Source organism: Notothenia coriiceps, unplaced genomic scaffold, assembly GCF_000735185.1.
Source record: "Notothenia coriiceps isolate Sejong01 unplaced genomic scaffold, NC01 NC01_scaffold00029691, whole genome shotgun sequence".
In the NCBI taxonomy this organism is placed as follows: domain Eukaryota; kingdom Metazoa; phylum Chordata; class Actinopteri; order Perciformes; family Nototheniidae; genus Notothenia; species Notothenia coriiceps.
Window position 1 is genome coordinate 1,182 of NW_011362392.1, and position 12,502 is coordinate 13,683.

At 35.1% G+C, this 12,502-nt stretch overlaps 1 protein-coding gene across 1 annotated transcript; it reads left to right on the forward strand.

The window, feature by feature from the left end:
* Positions 1-261: 261 nt before the first annotated feature.
* LOC104959008 (fibroblast growth factor receptor 1-A-like) lies at positions 262-11,455 on the forward strand (the record flags this gene model as incomplete). Its single annotated transcript, XM_010786851.1, has 15 exons — positions 262-367; positions 846-1,018; positions 1,645-1,768; positions 2,342-2,532; positions 3,346-3,490; positions 3,825-4,015; positions 4,762-4,895; positions 5,622-5,743; positions 5,858-5,968; positions 6,478-6,668; positions 7,818-7,940; positions 8,831-8,901; positions 9,374-9,511; positions 9,769-9,874; positions 10,487-11,455. Coding segments are annotated over 15 exons (2,001 nt in total), but the record flags the coding sequence as incomplete, so codon positions are not given.
* Between the last annotated feature and the right edge of the window lie 1,047 nt (positions 11,456-12,502).

A 12,502-nucleotide genomic window follows, 5' to 3' on the forward strand; every position in this document is an offset into this window, starting at 1 on the left:
TAAACGTTGGTGAAAACTCAAACTGGTATGCATACTCTGAAAGTGTTGTTTAAAGAATGATCCTAAAACCTTAATTATATATAATTCTGAGGGTTTGAAATTGTCTGATTGCAAGAAAAAGGGCAAAATGTCCTATTTTTTGTAATTTTCCTCACTTTGAAGGTCTAACAAATGATTGGTCCCCACAAAGATAGTCAAACAAGTACACACATAAACTAGCAAAGCTTTGTGAGCAGCTTTTAAACATTTTTACTTCTTTCTGTAGCCGACGCAGTAAAATCCTCTGAAGACGAAGAAGACGATGAGTCATCCTCAGAGGAAAATAAACTGTCCAATGAGCTGTCAACGAGTAACGAGAAGCTCCAAAGTAAGACTAAAACTTCACGTCTCTTTTTCTCAGTTTTAAATGATTGCAAAGTGAATATCTTTGGCAAAACAAGACATCTGGCACCCAGTTTAAGGAAAATAATCATCAGATACATTGATGGTGAGAGTTGTATTTGTCTTTTCTTGAGTATACATACATGTATATTTACATTTCTGCTTTCATTTTTTTATGTATTTTCTGCTTTTATTCAGTTGTTAACTATGTGCCTTAATTATAATAAAATAGTGTATAAGATATTAGATTGCCATGAATGTAGCAAATTGGTAATTCTACAATTCCCTTTTTGATCTTCAATTAAGGACTCATAAACAATTATTAATTTCCCATGAACAATTATCATAATCCTAATTCCATTCTTCTCAAACTGTAAGTCTTGGTTTCTCTTTCCGCTGCCTTGTTTTGGTTTTTAAAAATGACTGGTGGTCCCGATGTTTACCCCGCTGTGTTTCCTCGTTAGCGTTAGCGCCGCAGTGGGTGATGCCGGACAAAATGGAGAAGCAGCTTCACGCCGTTCCCGCCAGCAGAACGGTGAAGTTTCGCTGCCAGGCCACCGGGAGCCCGGTCCCCACGCTGCGCTGGTACAAGAACGGGAGAGGGTTCAGAAAGGACCAACGGATCGGAGGCTACAAGGTAAGGGTGTAAAAAATCCCGCGGTGATTACTGACATCAAGAAAATACTTTTTTACATTCCAAGTTTTCTGATATGTTCAAATGGACATGAGGCGTTATGTAAGTAAATGTGTGCTAATTTGCATATTATCCATCAAAGACAAGGGATCAGTGGATAAAGCTAGGTTCATATTATTGTTTGATGATATCTCTTTGTATACCTCTCTAAATCAGAAAATACTGCCATAAAAAAGTCATTTTCTGTATGTTTTAGTAAAGTGTGATGTAAATAATATGCAGTCGTGAGATTGTTGTAATTTCGGACATAAAGGACTTGTTTGCTCTATAAAATGTCGGAAAAGTAAAATATTTGCACAATATTAAATGTCTTATCTTGTCCTATGTGAAATCCATATCTGAGAGATATTTATTTTTATTTAATATGCAGATTTAAGAATATCATTTTTACTTAAAATTAGATTTGAAAGATTAACCGGTTATAGAAAAGCTTCTGATAGATGCTCTCTTGATTTACCGAGGGATGAATTGCCTATTGTTTCATCTTACATCTTAATTGATGGTTCTTTTTTTAAATATGCAAATTAGGCATTATCTAATGGGTCTTATCTATGTCCTTTATTTTTCAGATCAGAGACCACATGTGGACTTTAATAATGGAGTCGGTGGTGCCATCCGATAAAGGGAACTACACCTGTGTGGTGGAGAATGAACACGGGAGCATCAAACACACCTACCTGCTGGATGTAGTTGGTGAGAAAACTTACATTTACGCCCAGGAGAGTGTGTGTAATATTAATGTGTGTTTCTACGACTCCTCCAAACTGTCTGCTTTTAAAGCACTTCTTAAAACCCACCTCTTCTCCTTAGCGTTTTGACATCTTGTAGATCGTTGCTTTTATTGCTTTTTAATTGTCTATTGTTTTTACTTGTTTTATGGTGTGTGAGCTGAGCTGTGTGATTTTTGTATGTTTTGTTTGTTTATTTATTTGACTGTACAGCACTGGTCTGGAGGTTTTAAAGTGCTTTATAAATAAGAATAGAATAGAATCCTTTATGGTCATTATACAGGTACAATGAGATGAGTAGAGCTACTCCTACCATCAAAAATAAAGAAAAACAAACAAGAGATGTACAACATTCAGGAGAACACAACATACAAACAACAAGCATTCATACAGTTAGAGTGCAGGAATATATCTGTTTAAGTAAAATAAATACTTTTGAATGTGTATAAAATATATACATATATATATTGTGTCAGTGCAAGCTGGAGTAAAGTGCAAGCTGTATTGTATTGTTTATTTATTCCTCTTTTTATTTCAGAGCGTTCTCCTCACAGACCCATCCTGCAGGCGGGTCTCCCGGCCAATCAGACGGCGGTCGTGGGTCGAGACGTGGTGTTCGTGTGCCGCGTGTTCAGCGACCCGCAGCCTCACATCCAGTGGCTCAAACACATCACCATCAACGGCAGCAGAGAGGCGCCCGACGGACATCCATACGTCCACGTACTCAAGGTGGGAAACTTGTGATCCTCACGCAGATATATAAACAAGTACAGTCACACTAGCAGCGAGCCGCTTTTTAAAAATGTGTACTACTAAACACTTTTTGCACTCAAAAACTGACAAAAAGGGGTTATGTTAAAAGTAGCATAACAGGTCACATATTCATTGTACTCAGTTTTAAAAAAAATACTTGTTGGACATCCATATGTCCTCGTACTCATGATCTGATACTTGTATCCCCATAAAGATATATAAACAAGTACATAGTCACACTAGCAGTGAGCCGCTTTAAAACAATGTGTACTACTAAACACAGAAAAACACTCAATAACTGACAGTAGGGGGTTATGACAAAAGTAGCATGAAATATATTCATATGAATCAGTTTAGAAATAAATAATTGTCGGACAACCATACGTCCTCGCACTCAAGGTCTGAAACTCTTGTCCCCACACAGATAGATAAACAAGTACACAGTGACACTAGCAGTTAGCTGCTTTAAAAAAAATACTCAAAAACTGACAGTAGGGGGTTATGATAAAAGTAGCATAACATGTTCATTGCACTCAGTTTAACAAAAAATACTTGTCTTTATATCTTATTTAACGTTAAATGTGTTTTTTTTACCTTTTCTTACAACTTAATGTCTAGTTGTTTCTGTTTGCATTTCTTTTATGTCTAAAATGTATCTGGTAATGCACTTGATTCTTAATCTGATTCCAAAATTGGAAATACTCAAGCAAAGTACAAGTATATTGAAATGCTAGGAAATCTACCTATATTTAATTTTTGTTTTCCATCTCATTTGTGTGTTTGCTGCAGACTGCGGGTCTGAACATGACGGATAAAGAGATGGAGGTTCTGACTCTGAGGAACGTGAGTCTTAATGATTCAGGAGAATACACGTGTTTAGCAGGAAACTCCATCGGCGTCTCGCATCACTCCGCCTGGCTCAGTGTCACTGACGGTAAGCACTCAAATAATTTAATGTGCCGTTTGTAAGGTTTGAAAATCCGTTTCTTAAAATCAACAGAAAAGTGAGTGCAAACATTTCTTTGTTTGAGTTTCTGCTTAGAATAACTTTGCTTCTAAAGTGCAAGAGCAACAAAACTTTTTACAATATAGGAAACAGGGGGAGAATAACATTTAAAAAGTGTTTTTCAATAACTATGAATGCTTTAAAAAACACTGAACTTTAATGACATTATAAAAGTTAACTTTATGTAAGAAAAGGGTTTAACTCTTTTTAACTCAATACAAAGAGTTAAAAACATTTTGATTTGATGATGTTTTTCTCTCAGAGCTCCCCCCCACCCCACTGCCCTCGCAGACGTACCTGGAGATCTTCATCTACTGCCTCGGCTTCTTCATCATCGTTATCCTCATCGCCACCGCCGTCATCTGCAGACTCTGCTGGGCGCCGAAGAAAAACCACTTCCACCATCAGCTGGCCGTCCAGAAGTTAGCGAAGAGCATCCCTCTGAGGAGACAGGTAACACCGCCATCTTTGTTCACTGTTCACCTTCCTGTTTCTATTGCTGAATACACAGAGCTGCAGGGATGCTGTTTGTCTGTGTTGGACCCTGAATCTAAGAATTCTGAGGATTTAAGAAATAAATGGAAGCAAAATTCTGTGAAAAAGTATAAATTATGTGAGAAAAAAGTTTAATACTGAGCAAAAAGAAAAAATTTGGTAAAAAGTATTTTTTTTTTAGAAAAAGTAAAAATTCTTAAGAAAAAGTGAAATTTGGGAAAAAGGCAAAATTCTTAGAAAATGTGAAATTCTTAAGAAAATGTTACATTTCTGAGAAAATGTTGAGAAAAAGTCAAATTTCTATGAAAAAGTCAAATTTCTGATAAAAAATAAATAAGGGAAAATTCAAATTCTAACAAAAGTCCCAAATTCTGAGGAAAAAGTCAAATTTCTAATAAAAAAAGTTAAAATGATGATAAAAAAGAGAGGAAAAAAGACAATTTCTAAGAAAAAAGTGAATATTCTTATTAAAAATAAAGTCAAATTCTGAGACTTTTTTTGCAATTCTGCAAAAGTCAAATAAAGTGTTTCTGTATTTCTCCCCAGGTGTCGGTGGACTCCTCTAACTTTCTTTTTTTATATAAACATTTACTCTATTTGTCTCTTATTTGAACTCATTTTAAAATGGAGTAGCTGTCATGAAACCTAATTCCCCAGGATAAATATTATATAATATAAATAAGTATTTCTGTATTCGTCCCCAGGTGTCGGTGGACTCCTCGTCAGGGATGTGTTTGATACGTTCGTCTCGTCTCTCGAGCGCCGCGACCTCCAGCCTCACCGGAGTCTCAGAGTACGAGCTGCCCTACGACCCCGCATGGGAACTTCCTCGAGAACGGTGCGTGATTATCTATTATACCTGAAGTCTATTCAAGATTCAAAGATTCAAAGGTTGTATCATCAGATGCTCAGCAGCTTCAGAGTAGAAATGGCAATGAAATTCTCCTGGCCTGAGCTCCTCCAACAATGCAACATATATAATAAAATGCAAAAATACAAAGTAGTGCAAGAAGTCTCTATACATGTCAACAGAATATGAAATTAAATAATGTAAATTAAGAGACAATTAAATACGGTTTATTGCAGTTATACCTGATCTATTATAACTGATAAAATACACTGTCGTTTGCTATTTACTCATTGTCCTAAGTGTCTTTTTTTTTTTTTTTTAGATCTTAAGGTCATTTGGTACATTTACATTTGGTGTAAATATTGTCTTCGGCAGAAAAAAGTAAACAATTCTGAGAAAAATATCAAAATTCTGAGAAAAAACTCAAAGTTCTCAGAAGAAGTGCCAGGGATAGACATAGAGTATTTTTACTAATCTGTGAAGTGTGTGTGTAAACATGTCCTAAAGATGATGAGGACAAAGAGTATATAAAAACATATATAAATACAAATTGTGTGGAAAAAGTAAAAAATTCTCAGTAAAAGTGAACAATTCTGAGAGAAAAATCTGAACTTTGAGAATAAATCTTAATTTGAAGACAAAATTCAGAGAAAATATGCCTGTGATAGACATATAGTTTGAACTAATCTTTAATGTGTGTGTGTGTGTCCTCAGACTGACGCTGGGGAAGCCTCTGGGCGAGGGATGTTTCGGGCAGGTGGTTCTGGCCGAGGCGGTCGGGATCGATAAGAACAAACCGACCCGCCTCACTAAAGTCGCCGTGAAGATGCTCAAAGGTGAGGCTGCTTTAATTCATTCATGATAAATCTGCAGAGAGTGGAAACCATGAGGAAGACATCTTATTTTTTTAAGATTTGTTTTAATGTTTTTTTTTGTTTGCCGTGGTGCAGCGGACGCCACAGAGAAGGATCTGTCTGACCTGATCTCTGAGATGGAGATGATGAAGATGATCGGGAAACACAAAAACATCATCAACCTGCTGGGAGCGTGCACACAGGACGGTGAGTGTGTGTGTGTGTGTGTGTGTGTGTGTGTGTGTGTGTGTGTGTGTGTGTGTGTGTGTGTGTGTGTGTGTGTGTGTGTGTGTGTGTGTGTGTGTGTGCGTGTGAGGGTGTGTGTATGTTTGCAAGGCGAAAGTTTTAGTCCAAAATCCTTTTTAAAAAGTGTGTTTACAAACCCTAAAAAAGTATTCACAGAATCTATTCAATGTGAGAAGCTGGAGCAAACATTTTTTTGTATTATTGCTCGAAAAAAGCTTACACCCAAAAAAGAAGATAAACAGAAGTGGGAAGAAGAAAATGATTAAAAGTCCATAACCAAATAAAATAATTAAATATTGAAAATGAATAAGTAAAATAAATTATGTGAAGTCTAACACTAAAATAAATGTTTGATAGTTCTGCAAAAAAAAAACAGGATTAATGAAACAAAGTCGCTGAATGCTCCACAGAAGCTAAAGATGCTAACCCCTCTTCCTCCTCCTCCTCTTCCTCTTCCTCCTCTTCTTCAGGGTCTCTGTACGTTGTGGTAGAGTTTGCCTCTCAGGGGAACCTCCGGGAGGTCCTGAGGTCTCGTCGCCCCCCTGGTCTGGAGTACTGGAGCGACTCCCAGCAGGAGGCCATGGACCGGCTGGAGGTCAGGGAGCTGGTCTCTGCTGCGTACCAGGTGTCTAGAGGGATGGACTACCTCGCCTCCAGGAAGGTAAACTATACGGTTGAAAATGTCAAAATTATGTGAAAAAAGTTAGAAAAGAAAAAAAATCCAAGAAAAAATTAAAAATTATGAAAAAGAGGACAATTTGTGAAAAAAAGTAAAAATTCTAAGAAAAAGTAAAAATTCTGAGAAAAAGTAAATTTTGTGAGAAAGTAAAAATTCTAAGAAAAAGTAAAAATTCTGGGAAAAAGTAAAAATTCTAAGAAAAAGTACATTTTGTGAAAAAAGTCAAATTCTAAGAAAAAGGACACATTTTGAGAAAAAGTAAAAATTATAAGAAAAAGTAAAAATTATAAGAAAAAGTAAAAGTTTTGAGAAAAAGTAAAACATTCGGAGAAAAAGTAAAGATTCTCAGAAAAAGGACAAATTCTGAGAAAAAAGTCACAATTCTGAGAAAAAGTAAATTTTGTAGAAAAAGTCAAATTCTAAGAAAAAGGAGAAATTCTAAGAAAAAGGACAAATTTAAGAAAAAGGACAAATTCTGTGAAAAAGTAAATTTCTGAAAAAAGTAAAAATTCTAAGAAAAAGTAAAATTCTGAGAAAAAGTAAAAATTCTAAGAAAAAGTAAAAATTCTCAGAAAAAGTACATTTTGTGAAAAAAGTCAAATTCTAAGAAAACGGACAAATTCGAACGAACTTTGTAAAAAGAAAAAGTCAAAATTCTAAAAAAAAGTCCAAAATGAGGAAAGAATTTTTGTCAAAATGTCCTCTACAGCAGGTGTCAAACTCTATTTCACCGCATTATGGTTGCACTCAAAGGGCCGGTTGTAACTTTAAGATTATAAAAACATAAACATATATAAATATCGCATTGGATTATTATCGAATAGGGTCATAACTGAATAATTAACTACGTCTGAAAGTAGAAGTCTGGGGCAAATCATTTAAAGTCTCTTCATTGCACATGTCACAAAATGAGATGCATTGTGGGAGATGTAGTTTTGTGGCAACATGCTTCTGTAAAGCGGCATGTAACCGATAAATAATAATAAACCTATTATATTCTTTCAGAGCTCTTGCGGGGCCACATACAACGGATAAAAACATACATTTCTGCACCAGATCTTGATATGTGGTGGAAACTGATTTACTCGATTATTATTAACAATTATTTGATGTTAATGTTTCCCCCCTCAGTGTATCCACAGAGATTTGGCAGCGAGGAACGTTCTGGTGACCGAAGACAACGTGATGAAGATCGCTGACTTCGGTTTGGCTCGAGACGTTCATCACATCGATTACTACAAGAAGACCACCAACGTGAGGACGAATAATACTTTTAATACAAATGGAAAAGTCATTTTTCTTTTTATATTTCTTTCATAAAATCTAAGAATTCTTAGATATTAAGAAAAAAAAACTTTCTCTCACTTTTACATTTTTTATCTCAATTTGACCTTTTGGGTTGAATTCTGTCAAAATTCAGAGAAAAGATTATTGGGTGATTAAACTCGAAATTATGTGGAAAAAGTCAAAGTCTAAGAAAAAATGAGCACCAACGTGAAGACGAATGAATGCTTTGGATATAAAAATGTTTATGGTTTGCATATATTTTATGTCTTATATTTTTTGTACCATATTTGGTAGCACTTTACAATAAGACTACCCGTATAAAGGATTTACTAATAGTTAATTAATGAATTAGGTTGTGAACACTTTATAAATCATTAATAAGCTTTTATAAGACATGAGATAAACAGGGCAACTGTGACCGGTTGCTTGCCAAATAGTGAGCCCACATGTAGCTTACTGCTGAGCCTTATATTGGCTACCTAGCTTACTTCGTCTCCTTCATCAGCTAGCATCCTTGGTATCTGTTGTTCACCGAGTTGATTCTCGCTAAGTAGCCAACATAAGGCTTAGTCCTCTTGCTGAATAGTGAGCCTGTGTTTACGTATGAAAACTATGTTAGAACTGGTTTATAGATGGTTCTTAATGATTAATAAAGTGATTACAACCTAATTATAAACTCTTTATGAATCCTTTTATAAGGGTAGTCTTATTATAAAGTGGTTCCTGATATTTTAATATTTTTTTAAAAAGTCACGATTTTGAGAAACAAATATAAATGGAAAAGTGATTTTGTTTTTATATTTATTTTTTTCTTAGATGTTAAGAAATGTTCTTATATTGTGTATTATTTCCTGCAGGGCCGTCTGCCGGTGAAGTGGATGGCTCCAGAGGCTCTGTTCGATCGGATCTACACACACCAGAGCGACGTGTGAGTGATCTACAAGAGGAGTTAAAGATTCATTTTTATAACTTTAAAGTAGGCCTTTATCTGAATAACTAAAACAGTTAATAATAATAATAATAATAATAATAATAATACATGACACTTATATTTTTTAACCCTAACCGCTTTCCTAAAAACTCAAGAAATATGATAATAAAATAAAAAACTTAAATTAAAGTATGATATAAATAAATGAATAATCAAAACAACTTTAATATAATAAAGCAATATATAAAAAATAGTTTCAATGTAAGTACAATAAATTAAGCAAAAATAAAAGAAAGATTTCTTTAAAAAACTATTTAACTTCAATTAAATTAATTAATAAAATAATATTAAAAGAATCCAAGGCTGCTAAAAATGTAGGTTCTGACAGCTTTCCTCTCCTAGTGAAAAATACTTCAGTTTGCTCGATTGGTTTTATTTTCTCCATATCTGAATGTTTTCTGTGCTGCAGGTGGTCCTTCGGGGTCCTGCTGTGGGAGATCTTCACCCTCGGGGGGTCCCCGTACCCCGGGGTCCCTGTGGAGGAACTCTTTAAACTGCTGAAGGAGGGCCATCGCATGGAGAAACCCTCCGCCTGCCCCCAGGAGCTGTGAGTGTATAAATATATAAAAAATACCCAAAAATGGAGCTGTGAGTGGCCCGGACCCCCTTCCTTTAAACAGAAACACAGATAATTAGGGGTTTATTCTAGTTTAGAAAAGTGCATTTTACATTCCAAACTACAACAGTGTCCCATATAAAAAAGACAACACGTAAATCCTGTGCATTTGTATGTGTTTTAAATGTACCTGAAACTGTTATACTGTTTATATAATCCAGCTGTTTGCTTGTTATGTGTGTTTCCAGGTATCGGATGATGAGAGACTGCTGGCACGCCGTCCCCGCTCGCAGACCCACTTTCTCTCAGCTGGTGGACGATTTAGACCAAACACTTTCCCTCATGGCCAACCAGGTAATAACAGCACAAACAGCTGTTTTAAACTAAAAATAACATAAAAGAAAAATGTTGCGAAAAGTGAAATTCAGAGAAAAAAAAAAAATTGGAAAAGTGAAAATATAATTATATTTCTTTCTTAAAATCTAAGAACTCTGACTTTTTTTCTTTTTTTTTACCCAGAATTGTTAGATGTTAAGAAAAAAATATTTTTCTCACTTTTCATTTTTTATTAAACAAGTCAAAATTCTGAGAAAAAATGATTAGGTTGAAAACGCCGAAACTATTTGAAAAAAGGTGAAAATACGAAGAAAAAAGTCAAGAAAAAGACAAAAAAAGAAATCTAAATTCAATAAAAAACGAATTTTGTGAAAAAAAGTCAAATTTCTGGGGGAAAAATTAAAAAGTGAAAAGATTTATTATATTTCTTTCTTAGAATTCTGACTATTTTCTTAAATGTTATGAACAAAACAGAATTTAAAAAATAGTATTCGAAATTCAACATTTTGTGAATAAAGTCCAAATAAAGTTTCTTTCTTGAGATCTAAGAATCCTGATTATTTTCTCACTTACATTTCTAGTAAAGAGTCCCATTTCTTGGTAATTCTTAACTGTGCTGTTTCTCTGCAGGATTACCTGGAGCTGGCGTCTCCTCTCGTCCAGCTCTCCTCCGTCAGCTCCTCTCTCTCCTGCAGCTCCTCGTGAGCCTTCTGGGAATTTCTTCCTTCCTTCGTCCCGTTTCCTCTCGATGTTTCACTGCAGCTTCCTTATGTGAAACACAGCTGGACTGAGGGATGGAACCACTGCTGCTGAAACATGTTTATAATAATAACGTTCTCAGTGTGAATAGTGTACATATTATTTTGTTATTGCGAATACAAGGATGAAGACAGAACTGGATTCATAGGAAATGAAATGTAAAGCGAGAAATACTTACTAAATGAGGAACAAAATACAGAAGATGTGGAAAGGGAAGTTATTCACTATAACAAGCATTAAGAAAAAGGGGCAACAAATGTAATAGCATTACAAAATAGTCATTAAAAAGCTAAGAAAACACAAGCTTTAAAAGGAAATACGTCAGTTATGAAATATAATAATTAAAGTTACAGTGAAGAGTAACATATGAATATAATTGTTTTTGTTAAAAAAGATAGGATTCAGTTTTAATGTAAAATAAACTGTATTTTTTTCTTTGCCTTTTCTAGATATATTCAGCATAAAAACTATTTTTCCATGTTTAGTTTTAACTTTGAAGACAAGAAACAGGCCTTCATGGTTTGTAATGTAGCAGACGTTTTATACACACAACTAAATGTGTACATATATCTATACATTAGTTAAAATAATACATTTAAATGTACTTTTTACTCGTCTACCATCTGCCTCCTTAGATGTATTTCTTTGTGCATTCTTTTATTAATTTATTTTGTACCAATATTTATGTATTTCTCCACACCTGTTGCCAAAGAAGATGTCCGCCAGTGTTCAACATTGCACTTATCCAGCTGAGTACAGCCTGCCATTTACAGAAAACGCTTCGAGTTGAATGTGTACAGTAACTGATTAACAACAGTATTAAAACTTTTTTTGAATTTACATCCCCTGGTTTGTTGTGATTGAAATGGACAGGATGGGATTTTTAACAACAGAAATGATTGCTGTCTGAGAGTCCCTCCAAATTGAGTCGGTTATGTTAACAAATATATCATTTTGTTATTTTTAATATTGTATATTACGCTTTTTTTTTTGTTGGACGTTTTAGGTTTCATACTTTTTGTTACATCTGTTCTGCTTCATGTCCCCTAAAACAGATGTTCTTAATCTCATTGGGACCCTCCTAAAGGTCAATTTCAAAAAGGAGCACAGTGTGAAAACATCTTTTTTTTTTTTTCAATATTCGCCTTTTCCAAGAAAAATAGCCTTTTTTTTTATTGTGAGCGTAAAATAAAACATGAGTCCCAGTTTCTCCCCCTTGTCAAACAATGCAATGTGTACAATGCAAAAAAAAATGGACGATGCAGAGGCCTCTTCTAACAATCAATATTTTTTGCTCACACACACATACATATTTTGCCATCATTGTGAGGACCACTTACCCATAGTCCCTTGTGAGGACGTTCGTTTCTGCTGTTGCCAGGAGGATTACAAATGAAATATAGGAAGAGGCCTATGCGTCGTCAATCACAAACCACACACACACACACAGCCCACAGAGAGGAAACCTTACATAATAAACGACAGGAGGCTCCTGCAAACGTTCATCATGCCGTTTTTTCTGACATCTTATTCCCTCTGTAGCCTCTGGCTGACTCTGAAACATTTCTGCTGCTCAGCCTCGCACTAAATTTAATCAGTCAGAACGGCCTCTCCTTCCTGTTCCTCTGCAGTAAAACTAAAACATTTTCCCCTCAGAGCTCTTCTGGCTTCCCTCAAAATCTGAACCTTTTCCAGAGAAATGTCCTGGCTTTCTTTAAAAAAAGAGATGCCCTTGCAGATCTTCAGGACATATCTGAGCTACATGTGCGCACAACCCGCAGCAGAAACATTGAGATATTGCAAAACGTTTACGCACTTTACAAAAACATTATTTTAGAAAAACGACCAGTAAAAAAGAAAAACAGAAAAACGAATTTTAGACAAATT